Raw genomic sequence first — 24,091 nt, forward strand, 5'->3', positions numbered from 1 at the left:
TGCACGCTCAACATAGATAGCAACCTGACATTTACAGAAATAAGCAGGCATGCCCCAAACCACACACACTTTACTTTAGGCCTGTGCTATCTAATGGGGTGGAGTGAGGCCAAATACAGCAGCAGAGCACTTGGAAAGTGGCTAACTGATCAACAAACACTACAAATACCACATACCAGATTTCAAAGGCACAGTCTATAAAAAAAGGAGAAATATCTCAATAATTGTAGCAGGTTAAATAAGATGCATTATTAAGATTAACTTGAGGTGGACAAACGCAGCAGTGGTACTCCCTTGATGCAATGTTGAAAATGAACTATTTAACTTGTGGTAGAGATGGGAAGGAAAAAACTAGGAGAGAGGCGAAAGAGTGACATTGTCTAAAAAGAAATATATTCATTAACTGATTTATTTAACAGTAACCCCTCTGTATACCACCTTTATAGTAACAATTTAAAAATTAGTTTGGTAAATTTATTTAAAATACTTATTTTCTTAGCTACTAGAAAATTTTACATTACCTATATGGCTTACTTTACTTTTTTTTTTTTTTTTTTTGGTGTTGGTACTGAGGCATGAACTCAGGACCTCATACTTTTGCTTGGCTTTTTTGCTCAAACCTGGTACTCTACCACTTGAGCCGTGCCTCCACTTCCACAGCTCACTTTGTATGTGTGGAAAACATCACTCATCTAGACAAAACGTAGTTATTGAACTGGCCAGTACACAAACCAAGCTAGAAGATGGGACTGGCATGGAAAAGGACATGTGGGGTCACACAGGGTTTAAAATCTCTCCATCAAGGACTTACTGGTCTTTGCACTTAAGATGATCCCAAATATTCCAAACAATTGTTGTATAGAACATGTAAAAGCAGCTAGCAGCACACCCTAGGCAAATGGAAGGAAACAGTAACTCCTTTTTTTTTGTTCAGTCCTGGGGCTTGAACTCTGGGCTTGGGCACTAACCCTACGCTCTTCAGCTCAAGGTGAGCGTTCTACTGATTGAGCCACAGTGCCACTTCTGGTTTACTACTGGTTAATTGGAGATGAATCTCAAGACTTTTCTGCTTTGAACCATGATCCTCAGATCTCAGCCTCCTGAGTAGCTAGGATTATAGGTGTGAGCCACTGGCGCCTGGCAAAACAGTAATTCTTACCGCAACTAGTTTGTTCAAAACTTAAGTTCTCAAGATTCTCCTCTTAAAAACTAAGGAACAGCTTAACGAAATGACTACCAGGAAGCTAAAACATGTTCCTCAGGGTAAGGGGGTGAGGCAGGAGGGGGGGGGGAGACAAATGGAGAGAGGAAGGGTGGGCAAATGGAGCCATGCAACTTGAAGGTAGGGTGGGATTCAGAAAGATGGAGGAGAACAATGGAAGGAGTGACATTCTTCAAGATACATTGTACTCATACTCCCAACTTGTTGAGTTGAAACTCCTTTGAACAACTACTTAAAATTTTTTTTAAAATGAAAAAATTATCTTCAAAAGGGTAAAAAAAAATTCACTTACTTGAAAATCATGTTATTCTTAAGTGGGAGGAGTTGGAGAATTCCTTCTTTAGATTAATGCATACTTTATATACTACACTATATTATAGTCTGTATACTGTATTATAATATATAGCCAATCTTGTCTCCCTTTAGATTCAAATTGTTCGTAAGATGTCACAGACTGGAAAGCAAATGATGAAGTCACAGCAAGGTATAAAAAAACCAGGACATAGTTGGGTGTGGTGGTGCACGCCAGCAATACCAGCACTCAGAGAGACAAGAGGATTCGCTATGAATTCAAGGTACACCTGGATTATATAGCAAGATGCTATCTTAGCAAAAACCAAAACCAAACAAAAAAATAGGAGGTAAGAATTTTCATGTGAAAGGATTTTATATGGAATTAAATCCAGTTATCATTTTATATCAAGAACCGATGCCAGTAAGTAAAATGGTATCTCAGCAAGTACAATTTTCTGAATTTGACATTTCCTAAGCCATGATGCATACAAATAAATTGTGCCAGTACACAGACTAACCCATCATTATAACAAAATTAATCTGCACATTTTAAGTAAAGAAACTATAACATTATTTGGACTAACCTATCCACTATTTTGCCAGGTTCTTTTCCTTGGGCTTACATCAAGAAGTGAGCCTTGAGTTAAGGCATTTATGCTGTACATATATGCATGAAATGTGAAAGGTGGGGCAGCTAGAGATTGATTTACCATTATCATTTGATGTATTTGGCCTGCAACAGACATGTAACAAATATGTGACTACTGTTTTTTACAGTTTGCTTTTTAACTGAGTGGTGGGGAGAGGATTATTGATTTGGACCACTTAAATGTCCGTAAGCATATACAGTGTTTTCTTTAACTATAAGATGATTAAGAAAATGAAACTGGAAAAGTAATTCTTAGATTTTTTAGAACAGAGAAAATGAAAATACTTACTGTATACTTACTGGAATACAATAACATGAAAAATTTAAATTCAGTTATTACAGTTGGGGAAAGGCAATGGGGAGAGGGCCTTCCCTTTCATTTCAAATAGAGCAGGATCTATCACTTACAAGGAATTTTTCAGCACTCCTGAATGCCAGTTATTTGATTCTGGCCCTTTCAAATTAGTAGGTAAATTTAAAGAGACCTACGTCACAGAGGCTACATACACTTACAACTAACTTTCAGCAAAAGTCTTCAGACTTATGGTTATAGTTAGAGTTAGTTATTGGTGGCACTAATGAGTAACTGCATTAAGATGTAATTGTGATACAGAATAAAACTTACTAGAACTCTGGAAAAATGTATTATTACATTTTCAGTGCTTAGTATCACAAGATATGGTCAATAATGAGAAAACAAACATTTTAAAGCACTTATGCCTTCAGCTATCCTTCCAAAATGTATAGTAACATTTATATCAGGAAAAACTTATTTGCATTAACTTTAAAATAGCTAGTGTGTGGGCCACACCTTTAAAGGAACTAGTTTTCAGGAATGCCCTTTGCTGGTGGGGGGAGGACATGGCTAGTTTACAAAAGGCAGAAAAAAGTTGTCTAAAAGATTAAAAACAGAAAAAAAAAGTCCTTTAATACGAATATCCCATTCATGCGCCACACATCAATACTTCGCAACCCCTGTCGTGTCTTCCAAGAATTTCATCACCTGTCTTTAAAGTTTCCAGACTTGAATTCAAGTTTTTCATTTTTTTGCAGAACTCCCTGGCAGCAGGAAATCCTACCCGAGGGATGAGAAAGCATGAAATCCTTTCCTCTCCAATCGACATTACAGTAGAACGCGGGTGTGAAATGTTTTTGCTAACACACACGTTGCAAAGGTAGCTTGCATGTGTGCGTGCCTGTGTATGTGTGTGTGTGTGTGTGTGTGTGTGTGTTGTTCCATCTGCAAATTCGCCCCTCTCCTCCTCACACCCACACCCACCTACCCCACCAATTCTTCTCCTAGCCAAGTTTTAAACTTTGTTTCCTTTGGGCTGCAGAACGGGCGCTACTAATGATATCCCAGAGACAAAGGGCTGTGCTGTGTGGGGTTCACGGGATGCCAATTTTTTTTTCTTTTCTCCTTGTGAAAACAAAGCAGTCAAATTTGAGACTCAGGAGGAGGAGGAGGAGGAGGAGGAGGAGGGTGGGTGGTGGAGGCCGGGCGGGTGCTGGGCTCCCTCCCACCGCCCGGCCCGGCCGCCCCGCGCGGGAGTTCCGGCGGCCCCTGGGACGGGACGGGACGGGACGGAGACCCGGGTCCGGGCCCAGCCTCGCCTCCCCCCTCACCGCCCTCCCCCTCCCCCCCAGCCTCCCGCCTAACCCGCTGGACTCACCTCTTCACCCGGATGATCTGGTCCCGCATGGGCTTGATGTCCTGGAAGCTCTGCTGGTTGACCAGGCTGTAGACGAGGATGAAGCCCTGGCCGTTCTTGATGTACAGGTCCCGCATGGACGCGAACTGCTCGGTGCCCGCCGTGTCCAAGATCTCCAGCACCGACGGCGAGGAGTCCACCTCGATCTCCTTGCGGTAGAAGTCCTCGATGGTGGGGTCGTACTTCTCGATGAAGGTGCCGGTCACGAACTGCACGGTGAGGGCGGACTTGCCCACGCCGCCCGAGCCCAGCACCACCACCTTGTACTCGCGCATCGTCCCTCCGCGGCCGCCGCCGCCGCCGCCGCCCGCGACATAGACCGACGCCCCGACGCGCGCGGCGCCCGGACCCTGCCCGCAGGCAGCCCCGCCGCTCGCGGCGGCCGCCCCCACCTCACGGCCGCGGCGGGCCCCCGGACGCGGGCGGCGGGGCGGCGGCTGAGGAAGCGGCGGCCCTGGGCATGGGCCGAGCTGGTGCGGGGGGGTGGGGGGGGGAGCGGCGATGCGGCCCCGCGGGCGCCGGCGGAGGGGAGAAGAGAGGGTGAGCGGGAGCCGGAGCCGCCCGAGCCGCGGGCCCCGCAGTGCCGACCGCCCCGCCCCGCGCCGCCCCGCCCCTCGCGCCTCCACGCCCAGCTCCCGCCCGCCGCCGCCGCCGCCGCCGTTTCCTCAGTGCCCGGGCGCGCGCCCGAGACCCAGCCGCAGAGCTGCCGGGGGGCGGGGCCGGGGCGGGGCCACGGCGCAGCCCCGCCTGCTCTCTCGTCGCCTAGGCGACCGCCGGGCGCGCTCCCGAGAGGCCCTGCGCCGTGCGCGGAAGCTGCCGTCCGCGCTGAGATAAACAAGCGGCGCGCTGCATCCGCCCGTTAACACCCGCCCGAAACGCGGGCGGAACCTGGGGCCCGGGTACTGCGCGTGCGCGCGGCCCGCTCCCGTCCGACTGACTCCCACGCTCGGGAGGTGGCGGGGACGAAGCGGTAGAGGGATCTGGGTGAGATTCAGGCCGCTGGATGAGGCGGGGAGTCTGCAAGAGAAGCGCATATCAGGGACCCCGTGGCACGGGCTCTTGGATCCGTTAGAGACATAATGACATGAACCTGTATTTAGGGGAGCTTCGAGGCTGCGGCCTGCGGCTGCCTAGACACCTGAAGCTTAGTTTCCCACGCCAGGGTGTTAGGGCGGGGTAACAGGCCCTTCCAGCTCTCGCCCGCTCCGGGGCTAGACAGCGGCGCCCAGACACCACGCAAGCCTGGGCCCCGCCCAGTGACGGCGGCGTGGCCCCGCCCACCGCCACGGCCCCGCCCCCTCGGGTGCGTGATTGAAGTGGAGCTCTTCCCACGCCCTTCCAGCCACATGGAAAACCTGGAGAATGGAGAGCCTGGGCGACGACCGAGGGAACATCTCATAGCAACAGCCTGCCGGGGGCATCTACTAGGAAACTGGGGTTCATTTTAGCCAATTAGATCACATTCCCCGACTCCATGCTAGCACTCACGACCAATAGAGAGGGTTCTCGTACCATGTGATGCCCGCTCCTTCGTCCAATCGATAAAAATTCTAGACGCAGATTCTGGGGAGCCAACCCACCTCCCAGAATCTCGCCAGCCAGGGCGTTTGCCCCCTGCGCACTCTCTGCCAACCAATCGCAGAAGAGCTAATGCATGACGGAGGTTTGTGGCTGAGCCAATCAGAACTCGTGATTCCCCTGCCTCCCTGGGCTGCTGGTGGGGAAAATTGGAGGGGCAGAGATTCAAGGGCTTAGTGGCTGTGCCCTGTTCTGGCAAAAGGACAGGATGCGTTGGCAGACAAGGATGATGAATCCTGCTTTTAACGTCTTCTCTGTGGCATTCTTTCTAAACGATGGGCATGGAAGTGGAGCTGAGGGATATGAGCTGGGTCGTGGGTGGAATGGAGAAAACTGGCACTTTTGTCTTTAGGGTGGGAAAATTTTCTGGTCCTTAAAAAGCTATCCTGCAGAAGTTGCACAAGTCCTCCAAGCGTGCTTTCTCCGAAGACACACTTCTACACTCTTCTTTTTGTTTAACTTGCTCAGTTTTAAAACCTAATATTCCTGCCTCTCTCATTTAGGTCTTAGGACAGACACCATAACATCAAATTTAGGGAGACTTTGCTACCTCAGAAGTGTGTGTGTGTGTGTGTGTGTGTGTGTGTGTGGTAACGGGTTATTACAGTTACTGTCCTTAAAAATATATTCTGCTAGGATTGGCCACCCTGAGTCATTACTACCTCACCTTTTTTTTTTTTTGGAGAATAATGTATTTATGTAATTCTAATGTTAGATCATGTCGTACCTCTCTACAATGCCTCTTCCCACAAGGTCATTATAGAGGAGATTTAGGTCTGAGTTCCTCTAAAACCCAGGATTCTTTTTGCCATCATTCCTGTCAGGTAGTAAACTGCAGAAATGTACTCTGAGATACCATGCCACGCTGTCTTTTGCATTAAAGGAATAGCTCGTGTTTGCATTGCCTAGCTATAGCACTTAACAATTTCCGTTAAAATAATTAAGGGCAAGTGTCCTGTCAGATTTAAAGTGTAAGTTATAGTTGCTTCCCAGTAACATACAGTTATCTCTCCATATCTGTGGGGGATTGTTTCCAGGTTGCACCTCCCTACACCAAAATCTGCCAGATGCTCAAATCCCTTATATAAAACGGCATATTTGCATATAACCTACGCAATCCTCCCATATACTTTAAGTCATCTCTAGATTGCTTATCATACCTAATAAAATGTAAATGTTATGCAAATAGTTATTCTATGTTGTTAAAGAAATAATAGGGGGAGAGAGGAGTTGGGGGGAGAAGGAAGGGATGGTAGGGGAAAAACAAAGGAGGAGGTAACAATGCTCAATAGGAAATGTACTCATTGCCTTACTCATGTAACTGTAACCCCTCTGTACAGTATTTTTACAATAAAAATATAAAAAATACAAACAGAACAAGAAAAATGTCTACAAGTTCAGTACAGATTCATCAGCTGTCATGCTCCCTTCATTATTTTTGTTTTTGATTGAATCCATGCATCCAGGAGTCAGGGATATGGAAAGCTGAAAGTATGTCTTTTTCTCTTCCTCCCTATTTGCCTCCCTTCCTCATTCCCTCCCTGCCTCCCTGCCTCCCTTCTTCTCCCCCCCTCCTTTCCTGTCTCCTTCTATCTTTTCCTTCCTTCTTTCCTTCCTTCCTTTTTAAAAAAAATCAGTTCTGAGGATTGAACTCAGAGCCACTAACCTCACGTGCTTTACCTCCAGCTATACCCACAGTCCTTTTTTTTTTTTTTTTTGCTTTTAGCTTATTCATCAAAGACAGTCTCTGGCACTTTGTCCAGTGGCTACTTCCCCTAGTGGACCTCTTAACTTGATCCTCCTGTCTTCCTCCCAAGTAGCTGAGATTACTGGTTAGACATGTACACCATGCCCTGCTCAGTCATTATTTCTATATATTATACCAATATGAGTTAAATCAGAGCCATCAAAATCAGCAGTGAAGGCAGAATGTAAGGGAAAGGAAGAATCAGGAATGTTTAAAGAGAATTGAAGTAGAGTGTATCATAGCTTAATTAAGGAATGTAAAGAAGGCGAATTAAAATTGAGATAATTTATGTGTATGTTTCATGTCAGTTACATTTTCATCAATGTTTCAAGAGATGTGGTAGGTAAGTAGAGTGTTCAACTATATGGATGGCTCTTATTTTGTATAAGACAGCAATTGTTCCTTTTGGTGATAAGAGATTCTTAGGTGTGTTGAGGATTAGACCAAGGAGCATCAGACTTTCTTTGTATAGATCCATCACAAGCCATCTAATACCTTGTATTTCTATTTTTAAATTTTTATCTTTCCTCTAATTTCACCCCAACCCATTTTCCATTGTTTCTGGTCCTTCACTCCTGGTTGTGTGACATTGAGCTAAACTATATCTATAGTCAGTGTAACTGTGCCAAAGTGGCTCTTGGTATTATCCTTTTGGTTCAAATCGCTTTAAACATCATGACAGACTTGCTCACTGATTACAACTATATATACTCCCCACTCCTGCAACATAATACCCCTCCCTTGACAAAGCAAAGCAGTTATAGATAGGGGAATACCTATCTATTATTTTGAACCTCTGAAATCAGTGCAAATACACGTCCCGGGGTTGGATTTTGTCTTAAAATTGTGCTCTGTGGTGGTATTGGACCTACTTACATATCCAGAAAAGGAGAGAGTGAAAATACCTATCTCTGTGAGCCTCCAAACACTGCACAAGTATAGGGCTCTGGATTGGTTGCTTGTCTTAAAATTGTATTCTGTGGAAGTGGATATACTTTCCAAAAAAGGAGCGATAGAGTGAAAATACCTATCTCTGATTGTGAACCTACAAAATCTGTGCAACTGTAAGGCTCTGGGTTAGTGCTTGTCTTAAAATTGTGTTCTGGTGTGGAATTAGTTTTGCTTTCATTCCTAAATGGGCAGAACAAGCCATAGAAACACAAGAAAAATGGTTAGTCAAGGAACCACAACTCCCACTTAAGATAATCAGGCAACACAGCAGTTAATGAAAAATCCAGAGAATAGTTCTCAAAATGCTCTACAAACACTAGTAGTAAACATGTTGAATGGAAACATTGAAAGCTTGCATAGAACTATGTATGCATGAGTGTGATGAGGCTAACCAAAGATTAATAGTTGAATTCATGGAATCAGCAAACAGAAAGCTGAGTGAATTCCAAACTAGTACCTTGCATTTCTGTGGAGATGAAAATCCTCCCACTTCGTGAGGAATAAGAGTCCAAGATTGTTTTTGAGAAACTTGCATTAGGATTATGGGTGCTAAAGGTAAGCTTTAACGACCTTTTCCCTTCTGCATCCCAAAGAGTTGGGAATTCTGTATTGAGGTGCATCTGATAGAAATTGTCACAGAACTGGGTGGAGATGGATCATGCCTGTAGTCACAGCTACTCAGGAGGCTGAGAACTGGCAGATTGTGGTTTGAAGCCATCCCAAGCAGAAAAAGTCTATAGGACTCCATGTCCAATAAACCAGCAAAATGCTGGACTGGAGGTGTGGCTCAAATGTTATAACACCAACTATCAGCAAGTAAACCTAAGTTTAAGCTCCAGTACTGGCAAAGAGAAAACAAAGTTATCACAGAAGAATGACCTAAAATAGTCACCTAGTGACTCTGCCTAGCCTAATAGAGAGTAGGGAAGCTTTGTGAGGTTTTCCTATCTTCTTCAACCTTTCATCATTGTTGACAGTTTTCAAGTAGGAGAAGCATGAAGACTCTAGTCCATGGAATAGTTGTAGTTCATTTTTGTTTCTCATATTATTAGGCCTCAGGTTTTAATTTTCAGTGCCATGCAGGAAGTTTTCACAACCCAAGCAATACATAGGACATATGTTTTACCTATTCTGTATTCTGGCATGGGTCACAGTAGACACCCGATTCTGGTGTGGATTACAGTAGACACCTGATTTTGTAGCAGTACATATATGACTGGTTGGACAATTAGCTGCTGTAAGAAAGATGTTAGGACAGAGAATGTTTTAGGTTTAGATAGGAGATGAGCATTTCTTCATTTCCCAATTGTGTTTATTTTTATGCCACCATACACTTTATTCTGAAAGAGATTTTAGACATAAGAAATTACATTTTTCGTTCATTTGTTTGTAGAAATAAAAATAGTATAAGATGAAATTGAATTTTTCCCCAAGAGCTATAAATCTATGTGATAGTTCACTGACACTGCAGGGTCCCTTTGGTTATACAAGTGTGTTGCTGGGAGAAAATAAAGACAGAAAAACTTCATTTCTCCTCTCCCTACTGGATCCAAAGGGAGTGATCTCACCTATATCCAGATACCCTCAATTGTCACACTTGGGTTACCATGGAAACCCAGCTCCTTTCTTCCCTTCTGTGAAAGATGTTGAAAAGGGTGGAATGAAGTGGGAAATGAATTGTGATCTGGGACTCTCAGAGGGCATCAAGAAGCAAAGATGCACAGGATTTAATACAAACAGGTTAGTAGAGGACATTTGTAATAAGACCAGTACATTGTGAGTGTAAAACCTCCATGCCTCTTGCTCCCTACTGATGCCTGATGTCTCTGCTTCATCATAAAGGAGGACGTGTCAAGTACAGCTAGCACCTATGAAACACTGCTGGCAATTCTAAAGGGAACAGGTGAGATGTTCTTGGCCTCTAAAGCTCCTAATACATTTGAGAAAAAGAAATGTATAAATATATATGTGTATATATATATATGAAGAGTTGACAAGAAAGTACAAAATATGCTGGCTTTTCTTTAGAAAATGTGATGTTCCTTGGTGCTTTTGAAAAGGAACTAGAATGTAGCTACTGAGTATGCAAAGAGGTCAACGAAAGAAAAAGATTTGTTGATAAAGCAGACTTTGTGAAAGCAAAATTTTCAACAGAAATGCTGGAAGGAGGTAGTCTGAAGAAGCTTGAGCTTCTGAGAGAAACAGAGTTTTGATGTAATTCACTTAAGGCTGAAGAATGAACACAGTGTTCCTTTACCTAGCCAGCAGTTTCCCTGTACTTTTGCAAAAGAATCTAATGTGAATGAGAAGCAATGCTTTCCCCTCTGCCCAAAGTTCATACCATGCCTCAGTTATACTCTTTAGAATGAGAAGAAGGTTTCTGGAGTTGGGGACTTCTGCTATTCCGATAAGAGGGAGGCGCTATCCCCATATTAGACACTGTTCCCCTTGCTTTCTGCTTTGTGCATTAGTATCTGAGAAAGTGGGCCCCGTCTTTGAGCTGTCATACCTTATGGTGGAAGCGAAATGCCAGCCAAACTCAGATGACTAAGAAGGACAAAAATAACCTGTGTCCTGGTTGATGACATTGAACTGTCAACCCAACACTGGAAATGCCCACCTTTGGACTTGTGGCTAAGTACATTATTGGTTTCAGTCTCTGTCAGGTTTTCTGCAGTTGGAAGCCAAATATATCCCAACTGTGAGAGAGTGTAAGGATTGCCAGACAAAATAAAGTTTAGAAAAATATCAGCAAGTTGGGGTAGGGGAGTGCTTGCCTGCTGAGTTCAAATCCCAGTACTACCAAATAAAATTAGTAAAAATCAGTTAGTGTTTGTGAGCTCTTCCATTCTATTGATATCCTGAATTATATGTAAAAATATTCGATTTATTGAGCATTTAGCGCATCTACTTTTCTTAGTTCTGGGGATAAAGCAGTAAACAATTAGCCCAATTAGCAGGATGGAACAGACTTTAAGCAATCAAATTACATTGTAAATAATAGCTATAATGAATGTTAATATGGAAAAATCAGATTAGGAAAGGTGTGTAATAAAGCATTAGTAATCAAATCAAACAAGATAGCTAACCAAACAATTGAACAATTATCAAAACTCACACTATCTTGTTGATAATGTAGTATTCATACATTAATTACTAGTGATTAGGAAAGTGGGGGGAAAATGGAAATAAATTACTGTGGAGCTATGTGTTGAAGGAAATGGCCAAAGGCCAAGCTGGATGGGGCAGTAGGGAAGTTGTAAGCAAACAAAAGCTGAACAAAGATGTGAAGCAAGTAGAAATCTTAATTTTTTAAGTCACTGTAGCAATGTCATTCTACTAATGCTACTTAGGAAGATGTCAGAAACCAGTTTTCTCCAAGCAAGAATATAAAAGGCATAAAGCACATAGATAAGAGTAACAGGGAGGAGAATGAGGCTTCCTTGGTTAGGTAGATATGGATTAAAAAGTGAACATAACGTGACAAATCAATTCTTTAATTGGCAGAGAAATGAACCTCAACTCCCTAGACATCATCCAGAAGAAAAAGTAGTGGTGTGAGGATGCATTTGAAATTAAGGCATTATTCAAAATAATGAGCAATTTGTAATGTGGGTGTCATGAAAGAATTGTCACAAGAAGTACTGAGGCTGAAGCACTTGAGGAGGGATTCAACGTTCACAAATACAAGTAGAAAGAAAAAGGAACAGGAAAAAAATGAAGACAAGCAGGAAACCAGTTATTATTCATGGCAGCTTGTTATTGACAAGCATTCTGTGTAAGTGAATGTGATTTGATTGAAAAGAAACATTTCAATAGATAAGCATTATATAAAGGTGGTCTTTTTGGTAAATAATGTAATTTGAAGTGTTTTCCTGAGAATATCATTTTTGTACCTTGCTACAGAAAAATCTCTCCAACAGAAAGGTTGTTAGGAATAATAAACTATAGATAAATGAAGCATTTTTTGAGGAGCAAAACCCATAGATGTGTCAATTATAATAGTAGAGCAATTATAATAAAAACTTGTTAAAATCAGTTTATTACACAGTTTCTAATCAAGAAATGGTTGTAATGGTATTTATAATGCTATTTTCTGTACTAATGTAATTTTTTAAAGCTAAGCTATAGTAGGCATATTAACACACCTTGATATTACAGAAATAGAATTTATTGCTCATTTTTTTTGTGATTCCTCAAGTGTAGTCAGAACAGACTTGTGTCTTTACATCAACACGACAAAATTTCTCCATTGTCTTGCACGAGTAGGACTATTTTGGCAGTACTTAGCTCACCTTTTGTTTTATCAACACACCTAAAACTGCATACAATGTTCATGAATGGATGAATGATTGAATGAATTATTACTTGGCTTCTCAACATCTTACTCTTTCCACACAAGGAAGAAAAAACAAAGGAAGAGAATTTCCACCCAAACTCAAGAGGATGGAGCTCCACATCATATAAATATAGCCTTAGGCCCCAGGAAGCTTCTGTCTCTCAGAGTTTGTCTGCCTCATGCAAGATGACTGCCCACTGATGGCCTGAAGGGGTGAAAACCAGTCAGGAGATTAAAAAAAAATCATCTCTTCTGTTAATTGCTCTCCTGAAATTCTGCACAGGATTTTAGTCTTTTAGTATGAAGGAAAATCCTCCTCCTACTAAACCCCCATTTAACTTGAAGTTGGGAGGTTTAATTGTATTGTTGTTCTGTCAGCCTTAGGGCTTTCCACTGTGCTTACCTGGTCATTAAGGCAAACAAAAAAAAGAGTCATACATCAGGATTTGAGGCATGCATATGAGGTGTGCCCAAAGGGAGCACAATCAGGCCATGGAAGCCCACTGAATTCTGTGTCATACACATCACACTGTAAACAATTATAACTAGGTTACAGAAATTCGAAGGGAGTTAAGATCCTGGTATAACTTGGAGTCATTGGAATAGTCAGATACAGGATTACCAATTGGTCATGGAGATGTTCTGGTGATATGATCAGACACCTTGAAGTGGGAAAAGTCAGTAATAGGGAGGGGTGGAGGTGTTCTCTAAGCAATCTGGGGACAATCGAGGATTTACCAGCTGGCAATCTCTTTGACAGAGGTAATGAAGAGTGCACCAGAGTGCTTCATAATGCAATTGTAGACCACGCTGCACTCAGAGTACCTCTCTTTATATGCTTATGGATGTATGGTTTAGTCTTGTAAGTGCAATGTATTTGGTGTGTCCAAATCTTGTGGCACAGAAATTATTATTATTATTTTTTTTTACTATATCTTGCTCGTCTGTGTGTCTCAATAAGTTTGGGTGTGTCTGGTTGCTGCCAACATGGAGTGGTTGTTTTTCACTGTGTCCTGTGCCACATAATTCTACCTTAACATTTTGAATCCCTTCTTCACCCCCACCCTCTGTGTTAACAATATTCTGTTTCTTCTGAAGTGAAGATCATACTTAAGTAGTAATCTTGAAAATTCCCATAGGATACTGAATAAAGAGATTACATATTCTAAATAGAATGTTTAGTTTAAATTCTACCTCTTCAACGAGTCTCTTGCACTAGAATTAATCTCTTGTTGCCTCTAAATACTTTATGCCTTTTTTCTGAATATATTACATATGTACTATCTTATAATTAACTCTCTGCCATTTTAGCCTATATACAGACTACTGGGTATTTATGGAGTAGAGAAATGAAGTTACAATGTTTCATCTTTCTAATTCCTATAATGCTTTGCCTAATCAATGGCATTTGTTCAATGCTTATTGGTTGGATGAGATTAAATATAAAATTTTAAATGGCATTAAACGATGTTCAAATCATTGAATTCTCCTTATTTAAAGAAATTATTTCTACTTTTATAGTACATAACATCAATGGATTTTTTTTAGCATTAACTTAAATCTTAAATGAGATAAAATGATGACAAATGAAATGTGTTGCTCTCCAAAGAACAATCACATAGACTTGATCCACAACTATGTCCCATATTTCAGGTAATCATTTGTTTTCCTAACCAAATACTTGAACACAAACAAAAAGTCTTGAGTCAGAAAAAAAGGTAGAAGCTGTAGAAAGACTTTCATTTCCAATCTCATTGCCTGTGAAATTATTCTTAACAGAATTGCGTCAATGTCTGAATAAGAAATAGCCAGTATGACTATCCTAATTAGGTAAAAAATATAAACCAACACTAATAAAACAAATCACTAGGGCAGATGAGTTTGAAAAGACTCATTAAGGTTATGAGTCATTAAGATATGAGTCATTAAAGTTAAAAAATATTAGGGAAATTTATAAAATCTTAAACATGCCCTTGATACAGTAGTGTCTTGTATGCCTTGAAATTCCAGGAGTTTTCCTTGTTGCTTAGAAATTAAGTTCATCTGCTAGGCACTGAAGTCCTGTGCCTGTAATCCTGCTTCTGAAGAGGCTGAGATCTAACAGCTAGGGTTTGATGCCAGCCCAGGCACAAAAGTCCATGAGACTAGGCCCCTCAGTCCTTCTAAAGGCAGGAACTACCAGTGATCTATAGCAGACAGCCAAGAGCCCAACATGGGTCAGACTAGCAAAGGGAGGATGGCCTCTCCTCCAACAGACCAGGTACAGACTCTCTTTGCCAACCCAGAAACAGCAACCAAGCAAAGACAGATACCTATTGACCAAAACAAAATTTCAGATTAGTCTCCAATAATCCTTGAATCCCCATGTGAAAATCACAGAGAAAAATTGCAAGGTTTATCAACACCCAGGATAGCAAGCTACCCCCAAAAGCCAACAGCTACCCAGGGCAGAACCCCAGTGGAAGCAAAGCAGGAATGGAAGACAAATGCTACATTCAAGAGATGTTGGAGGCAATGACTCAAGAATTAAAGTGAGGAATAGATCAGAAATTTAAAGAACACAGGGACAAACTATCAAAAGAGATACAGGATTTCAAACAGGAGATGCTCTCAAAAATAGAGGCAGTACACACCTCACTAAGAGGTGAGATTAGTAATTTGAGAAGCAACACCAAATCCATAAATGAGTCCATTTCCTCCATTCAAACCACAATGGAAGCCATAGTTAACAGAGTGAATGAAATGGAATTTAGAGTGTCAGATACAGAAGACAGAATGCACCAACTGGACCAAAAAGTCACAGATATGGAAAAATCACTTAAATTATGTCAAAGGGAAATCCAAGAGCAAGCAGATAATGCCAAGAAATTTAACCTTCCTATAATTGGAGTGGACGAAGATGAGGAATATCAAAGCAAGGGAATGCAACACCTATTCAACAAGATTATCAATGAAAATTTCCCCTATCTTAAAAGAGAACATCTTACCTACATAACAGAGGCATATAGAACACCTAACGAGCAGGAGAGACAATTCTAGGCACATTATAGTAAAAATGATAGCTCTGAATAATAAGGAAACAATCTTGCATGCAGCAAAAATGAAGAAGGAGCTATGCTACAATGGGGAAAAAAATTAGAATCACTGCAGATCTCTCCACACAGACACTGAATGCAAGAAAGGCCTGGGAAAGTACGATTCGAGCCCTGAGAACCAATAACTGCCAGCCCAGACTGATATACCTGGCAAAGTTACCATTCACATTTGATGGAGAAACTAACCTTTTTAATAGTAAAGAAAAACTAAATGAATTCATAAACAATAAGCCAGCATCACAAAGAATACTAAGAAGGGGAACACAACCTGAAGAAAGCAACCAGGAACGGGGATCCATACCAGACAGGTATTAATAGAAGTCTAACTTAGTAAGCACAGGAGGAAAGGAAAGAAGAAAAACTTAGGAAAACAGAATGACAGGAACCACAATGCATTTCTCTATAATAACCTGAAATATTAACGAACTTAATTCACCAATCAAAAGAAAAAGAACTGCAAATTGGATCAGAAAACATGACCCATCCATCTGTTGCCTTCAGGAGACCCACCTTTCAGCCAAACATACAAACAAACTCAGAGTGAAGGGTTGGAAAAGGATCTACCAATCAAATGCCCCCAGTAAGAAAGCAGGAGTAGCTATCCTGATATCTGACAAAATAAACTTTTCATTAAAATCAATACAAAAAGACAAGGAAGGACACTACATATTAATACAGGGAACAATCCAAGAGGACGATATTACCAGTATCAAGTTATACTTCCCAAACATTGGAGCACCCACATATGTTAAACAAATACTCTCAAACCTACAGAATAAAACAGATCCAAATGTAATAATACTAGGAGACTTTAATACCCCACTATCACCAAAGGATAGGTCTATCAACCAGAGGATTAGCAAAGAAGCTACCAAATTAAGTAAGGTCATACTTCAAGTGGAACTAACTGACATCTACTGAGTATTTCACCCTAAAGCGACACAGTACACATTCTTCTCAGCAGCTCATGGAACTTTCTCCAAAATAGACCATATCATACTTCATGAAAGGAACTTAAGCAAACACAAGGGGATTGACATAATCCCCTGTATTCTATCCGACCACGTGGAATCAAGCTAATTCTCAATAACAAGGCGTACCATAGAATTATTCAAATACATGGAAATTGAACAGCACACTTCTAAACAACACCTGGGTAACAAAAGAAATTAAAGAAGAAATTAAAAAGTTCCTATGAAAGTTCCAATGAAAATGAAGACACATCACAAAGAAATGTGTGGGGCACAGCAAAAGCAGTCCTGAGGGGCAAATTTATCACCCTCAGTGCCCACATCAAGAAAATAGAGACAGACCAAGTAAATAATCTCATGTTGAAATTAAATCTGCTGGAAAAACATGAAGAAATGAAACCTAAAGTTACTAGATGGAGCCAGATAATCAAATTAAGAGAGGAAATTAATGAGCTAGAGAATAGGAAAATTATAAATAAAATTAATAAAACAAAAAATTGGTTCTTTGAAAAAATAAATAAAATTGACGTACCTTTGACAAGATTAATTAAGAAGAGAGGAAACCCAAATCAACAAGATCAGGAATGCCATGGGAAAAATCACAACAAATACCCAAGACATCCAAACAATTATAAAGAACTATTTTCAAAAGTTATACTCTCTAAATAAAGAAAACCTAGCAGAAATGGGTGCATTTTTAGAGAAATACAAGTTGCCCAAACTGAGTAAAGAAGAAATAAATCAATTAAATAAGTCAATATCTTACAATGAGATACTGAAAGCAATCAGAAGTCTTCCAACAAGGAAAAGCCCAGGACAAGATGGATTCACAACAGAATTCTATAAGACCTTTAAAGAAGAAATAATACCGATACTCCTCAAGCTCTTCAGAGGAATAGAAAAAGAGTGAGCTATCCCAAACTCATTCTACGATGCCAATATCACACTTATCCCCAAACCAGGCAAAGACCCAACAAAAAAGATAGAACTACAGACCAATCTCCTTGATGAACACAGATGTAAAGATCCTTAACAAAATTTTAGCTAACAGAATCCAGAAACACATAAAAAAAATCATACACTACAACCTATGACCAGGTAAGCTTCATCCCAGAGATGCAGGGATGGCTTAACATACATAAATCAATAAATGTAATCCAACACATCAACAGATCCAAGGTCAAGAACCACATGATTATTTCCATTGACTTGGAAAAGGCTCTTGATAAGATACAACATTCACTCATGTTAAAAGCTCTGGAGAAAATAGGAATAGCAGGAACATTCCTTAAAACAATAAAAACCATTTATGACAGACCAATAGCCAATATTATACTTAATAGGGAAAAACTACAAGCAATTCTCCTAAAATCAGGAACAAGGCAAGGATGCCCACTGTCTCCACTCCTCTTCAATATAGTCCTGGAACCCTTAGCCAGTACAATAGGCAATAAAAAGACATTAAAGGGATCCAAATAGGGAAAGAAGAAGTTAAACTATCCCTTTTTTGCAGACGACATGATACTATTCCTTCATGATCCCCAAAACTCCAACCCCCAAACTCTTAGAACTTATAAACCACTTCAGCAAAGCAGCAGGATACAAAATCAACCCACAAAAATCAGTTGCCTTCCTGTACACTGACAATGTACAAACAGAGAGGGAAATAAAGGAAGCAACCCCATTCACAATAACCCCCCCCCCAAATAAAATATTTAGGAATTAACCTAACCAAAGATGTAAAAGAACTATTTAATGAAAACTATAAAAACATAAAGAAAGAAATTACAGAGGACACCAGGAAATGAAAAGACCTTCCATGCTCTTGGATAGGCAGACTTAATATAGTGAAAATGGCCACACTGCCAAAATTAATATACAAATTCAATGCAATTCTTATTAAAGTGCCAATGACGTACATTTCTGAAATATAGAAAACAGTCCAAAAACTCATATGGAACAACAAAAGACCTAGAATAGCCAAAATGATTCTAGGCAAGAAAAGACAACATGGGAGGGATCTCGATGCCAGACTTCAAACTCTACTACAGAGCCATAATAACAAAGACAGCATGGTACTGGCACAAAAACAGACCCAAAGACCAATGGAATAGAAGATCCAGAAATAAAACCCCATTCCTACAGTCAGCTGATATTTTACAAAAGAGCCAAAGATGTACAGTGGAAGAAACACAGCCTCTTCAACTACTGGTGCTGGGAAAACTGGGAGGCCACATTCAGAAAACTAAAAGTGGACCCCAGCCTATCACCATGCACCAACATCAACTCAAAATGGATTAAAGACCTTAACATCAAACCTGAATCTCTGAAACTACTGCAAGACAGAGTAGGAGAGACACTTGAACTTATAGGCACAGGCAGGAAATTCCTGAACAGAGTCCCAGGGTCGCAACAAATTGAAGAGAGACTCAACAAATGGGACTACCTCAAAATAAAAAGTTTCTGCACAGCTAAAGTTATAGCAACCAAGCTAGAAAGACAACCAACTAACTGGGAAAAAAATTTACCAGCAATATATCAGACAAGGGGTTAATATCCAGTATATACAGGGAACTCAAGAAACTAATCCCTCCCAGATCTAACAAACCAATTATTAAATGGGCAAGGGAACTAAAGAGAAACTTATCAGAAGAAGAGATAAAAATGGCAAAGAAACACATGAGGAAATGCTCACCATCCCTGGTTGTAAAGGAAATGCAAATAAAGACAACCCTGAGATACCATCTTGTCCCAGTCAGAATGGCCCACATTCTAAAGTCAGCCAACGACAAATGCCGGAGGGGATGCGGAGAAAGAGGAACCCTATTACACTGCTGGTGGGAATGTACACTTATACAACCACTTTGGAAAGCAGTTTGGAGGGTTCTCAGAAAGCTAAATATTGACCTCCCCTATGACCCAGCCATACCACTTCTAGGCATCTATCCTGAACAGGAACTAGTATACAAGGACACATGCACCTCCATATTTATTGCAGCACTGTTCACAATAGCCAGGATATGGAAACAACCGATGTCCCATCACAGATGAATGGATCCAAAAATCTATACACAATGTAATATTATGCAGCCATTAGAAAGGACAAAATAATGGCATTTGCAAGGAAATGGATGGAGCTAGAAAAATCATGTTGAGAGAGGTAAGCCAAAAGCAAAGAGACAAACGGCACATGGTCTCTCTGATAAGTGGATGTTAAATCCAAAATGTAAGGTGATACAACAAAGTTAACAAGGCTTAAGAAACAAAGAACTTCCACTCATCTGGTCAAATCACTACTAAATAACCCCATGCTGCTGATCACATATATGGTATATATGTACCAGAGGGAAACCAGGAGGACGACATAGAACTAGAGGGAATCAGGGAAAAACATACAACACTGGGACCCATCAGCTGCACTGGACATTGATCAAAACAAACTAAGCAACTCAGTGATGGGAGGGAGGGAATGAGTGGGAAAGAGGGAACAGCTGACGCTATACGAAACAAAAGAAATGTACAGATCACCCAATGTGGAAGAAATAACTGTATTGTCAAAGCTCATAGAACTCATAAATGTTATAGGCCACGATAGAAAACTTGCTCCATGAAAGTTAAAATGTGTTTGTGACTTAGTAACTAAGCATCACTATCCCACAATACTGTGAAATTTGGGAAATTATGTAATCATTTAATCACAATAAAGAATTTGAGAAAAAAATAAAGGTCAAACAAGTTTTTCTCAGGAAGTCGCACTTCAGCTAAGATATAATGAAGAAACCAAGGTATATAGGGAAGAAGTAGGTAACATTAAAAGTTGACATCATGGTTGCCTTGACGGGAAATCCAATATTGCTGAACAATACCAATAAAAAAGTCCATGAGACTCTTATGTCCGGTTAACAAGCATGAAACTGGAAATGGAGGTGTGGTTCAGGAAGTAGAATGCTAACATTGAGTGAAAGCACAAGGACCTAAATTCAAGCCCCACTACCAGCACCACACACTCACATAGACATAATAAGAGAAATCAAGAGTATCTGAGTGGCAAGACTTGACAAGATGTTGTGTTTTCAATCTCCTTACTACGGACCCTCTCTTTCATCTCATCCTGAAAGCTGGTGAAGCTAGGCCAGGAAAGCTAAGAGATGGCAGGTGGCACAGAAAGAGCATAGAGGCTCCAGCAAGACTTTCCAGATGACAGCAGAGAGGGTGGAGGACAAAGGATGCTTGCCTTCTCATTGTGAGTCTACCCCACACCAGGGGGCTTTGGTGTGATGCACACAAATTATACAATCTGATCTACTTTTGTGCAGAAGATTTTAGAGGCACAGTTGAATGTGCTAAAATGGTATTACTACCTACTCAGAACATGATACTTCTGTATGTCCATATGCCCAACTTACTCCAAATGTAACTGGGGAAAATAAGATCTTTGGAACTTGAGACATTAAGTTAAAATGTCCACGATTGTTTATTTGTCTTTGTAGGTTCCTTTGTGCATTTTGACAGCACCAGATGACCTGGGTTTATAGTGGAAGTATTCCTTTGCTTAAGCCTTGGTACCTCATGGATTGATCAGATTTGTTTCTGCTTAGAAATTTGGAACTGGAATCCAGAGGGTTGAGCATTTGCACTAGGAAATATGAGACAGTGATACTAGGAAAGACATTTGAGGCCTCTTCTAATTGTGTTCATGAACACAAGATTGTCAGTCTACAGAGAAATGTACAAAAGTAGATTCCTAGAGTCAGAGCAAAGCAGTAGTAGCCTACCTAGGTGCAAAGATGGCATCTCATTATTCCTGGGAGTTTTCTTTTACCTTACAAGGGGATCAATTGCATTTTCTATTATTAGCAAATGAGAGTTCTACTCTCTAACCATATGCTAATTTTTTCTTTAAGCTAATGCCAGTAGTTGTCTATACTTGCAACCAGATTCCCAACGAAGTCAACGTCATTCTATTAGAATGCATTCCCTTACATCCCATTTGGTCTACATTGGAAATGGATGGTATTCTACTGCCATTTTGTCAGCAGTAAGTATACTGTGTGACCCAGGCATTTCTAAGAACCTAATTGTACAGAGCGGATGCCAATGGCTTTCAGAGCTGCTGTGGGGCTGTGTTAGTTTATGTGGCCTGCCAAATTCATTGGAGGTGACACTTTGTCCCTATGTAATGATGCAAATATTTTCTCTCATGCCGATTTAATAACAAAATGTAGTGAAGGTGCTCCAGGCAATAGCCAGGTCATGCAGAGTGAGGCCTGGGCTTTGTCTTATCTCACACATCCAGGCCTAGAGCTGGTGCCAGCTCTCCACAGGGTGGACAGTCTAGGAGGATTTGAGAATTCCCGGCAACTATTCAACAAATACAGAAGAAGGAGGTGGTTTGCTTCAATTTATCGTTTTCTGTTTTGTTTTTTTTTATATACAATAGGTTTCTGGTCAAAAAGTAATATAGATGATCTAGCTCCTCTTTCAAACAGTACCTGGCTATACCAAAACCAGGCAGAGTTTCTGCTAGGAATTCTGCATCGTTTTACTGCAGCAAGAGTGATGCAGGTCTTCTGCATGATTGTCTAGGTCATATTTATAAATTTGCTGTCATTTCTGAAATAGCTTTAGATGAACATTTTAAACAAATTTTACGATGAAACTCTTAGATCAATAATCATCTGAATTTGAACAACTTTGAGAGTCAAAAGAGTCACTATTAATAATGAACCGAGGGTAGCAATCCTTGGGACTGGTCCAGATAAACCAGATGATAAATACATCACATTATTTATGGGTTTACACTCAGGGATTCTGAAGCTAGTTGTTGAGAATAGTTTTTACAGGTTTTTGAGGAGTTCAGTGATTCTTGGAATAGCTTTTGGCCTCTTTGACTGAGGAGGGAATGCTGTGGTACTAAAACTCTACTCTGTCTTCACTCCTGGGCCCCGGACTTATGTAAGTTTTCCACGTTGCTGTGGATGGCCTCAAACTCAATCATTATTTTCAACCCTAGGTGGAATTTCTTCTCTATTTCTGTACTCAGTGACTTCTCATTCTGTCCTCCATGATGTAATAATTATATTTGTTAGTATCTCTCATTTTACAAATGTTTAGAATGAGGCTGAGGGCTCTTTTTTATCAGCTCAGTCTTGATAGCTCAGTATGTGTGAAGATTTGCCTTCTCCTTCTCTTCAGACCTCTTATGATATCCAATCTAATGCCTGTCATGATTAGAGCTAACACAAAGGAAACCAAAACCAGTGTTGGATTTCCATCATGCTATTGCCGGTTGTCTGGGAAAACAGAATAAGACGAAACAGTCTCCTACCCTAAAATATTTCACAACTTGAATTAAAGCCACAGCTCTGAGGGCAATGAGACTACAGATTTTAAACTTGGAGGAGGAACTGGGATTATTTATTTTACTATGGGTAGTTCATCAGCTTTCTGGTACTATGACAGAATACCTTAAATAGGCATCTCAGGAGAAGAAAAGGTTTACTTTGGCTCAGGGTGTCAAGCAATGGTCAGAGGTTTGGGGTCTGCGACAAAGCTGAGCTTCATGTCTGGAGCACATGGTGGAGTAACACTGCTCACTTCATAGTGGCCAGGTAGGGGGAGGGGGAGGGAAGAAGAGGCTATGTGTGCCCGTCAAGGAAATACCTCCATTGGCCTAACTTTCTTCTTTCTCCTAAAGAGTCCTCCTCCCAATAGTGCTGGGCTGGTAACCAGGCCTTTAGGGTATGGGACTTTGGAGGTCATTTACAATCCAAATCTAACCCCAGAAATAATTATTAAAGGTTATATATCAGATGTGATTGTTTTTGACTAGGGATGTGGGGGACCCCACAAAGTTTGGTCTTCAGGGATGCAGTCTTTTAAGGACATGAGGTGCAGGTCAGGATGCAGATATGTGCTTGCCCTTGTAGTGTCAGGGTTCCTAGGGGTGACTATGCTCTTCTCCATCCCTTGGGTTCCACTGTCTTTAAGCAAACTTTATCTGATACTTTTAATTCTAGGACTTGGTGCCTCAACTGTGACATCTGACAAAAGCTGACAGAATGTAAAGTGTGGAAAAGCACTGGCAAACAGTCATGCATGCAAGGTTCCCATTTGTGATTTCCCTGTAGGTTTGGCTGGCTGGTTCTCTGAGTGCGGTGACAGGACTGGACAGTCTATGCAGGGCTGGGCTCCGACAGGGATGGATGAGGACTCAAGGAGCAGAAATGTGCACAGACTCCCAATAGTATTTTTTCCTCTCTATGCAGACTCCCAGCAGTATTTTTTCCTCTCTGTGCAGACGCTCAATAGTTTTGTTTTTTTCACTCCCTTGCTGCACAGACTCCCAATATTGTTTTTTTCTCTTTTCTTGGCATTTAAAAAGTGTCAGATTACATTGTGAATAAATCCATACTGGAAGGTTATTAAAGTAAATTAAGCATCAGTCTGCCAAGTACATGAGATGCCAAATAACTTTGTTCAGGTTCCCTGAAGGACTCGCATCCTAAGAGTCAAACTCTGTTCCTCACTGTT

General features: G+C 41.0%; 1 protein-coding gene and 1 long non-coding RNA gene across 3 annotated transcripts in view; one reads left to right on the forward strand and one right to left on the reverse strand.

Moving 5' to 3' along the window:
- Positions 1 to 4,277, reverse strand: part of Rap2a (RAP2A, member of RAS oncogene family) — a 73,386-nt gene extending 69,109 nt beyond the window's left edge. The window contains exon 1 of one of the 2 annotated variants that reach the window (XM_070002716.1): positions 3,839 to 4,277. In XM_070002716.1, the coding sequence (XP_069858817.1) occupies positions 3,839 to 4,152 (314 nt within the window). In that variant the 5' untranslated portion in view covers positions 4,153 to 4,277. The remainder of the gene's footprint in view (positions 1 to 3,838) is intronic. The other variant, XM_070002715.1, reaches the window with a different exon arrangement.
- A 5,530-nt stretch (positions 4,278 to 9,807) lies between these two features.
- On the forward strand, positions 9,808 to 13,102 carry LOC138813499 (uncharacterized). The gene is made up of 4 exons (XR_011367821.1): positions 9,808 to 9,893; positions 9,996 to 10,056; positions 11,661 to 11,931; positions 12,556 to 13,102. It is a non-coding gene; the product is annotated as an uncharacterized lncRNA (long non-coding RNA).
- Positions 13,103 to 24,091: the final 10,989 nt, after the last annotated feature.

The sequence above is a fragment of the Dipodomys merriami genome, unplaced genomic scaffold (genome assembly GCF_024711535.1).
Source record: "Dipodomys merriami isolate MVZ:Mamm:240054 unplaced genomic scaffold, mDipMer1.0.p SCAF_6, whole genome shotgun sequence".
NCBI classification, from domain to species: domain Eukaryota; kingdom Metazoa; phylum Chordata; class Mammalia; order Rodentia; family Heteromyidae; genus Dipodomys; species Dipodomys merriami.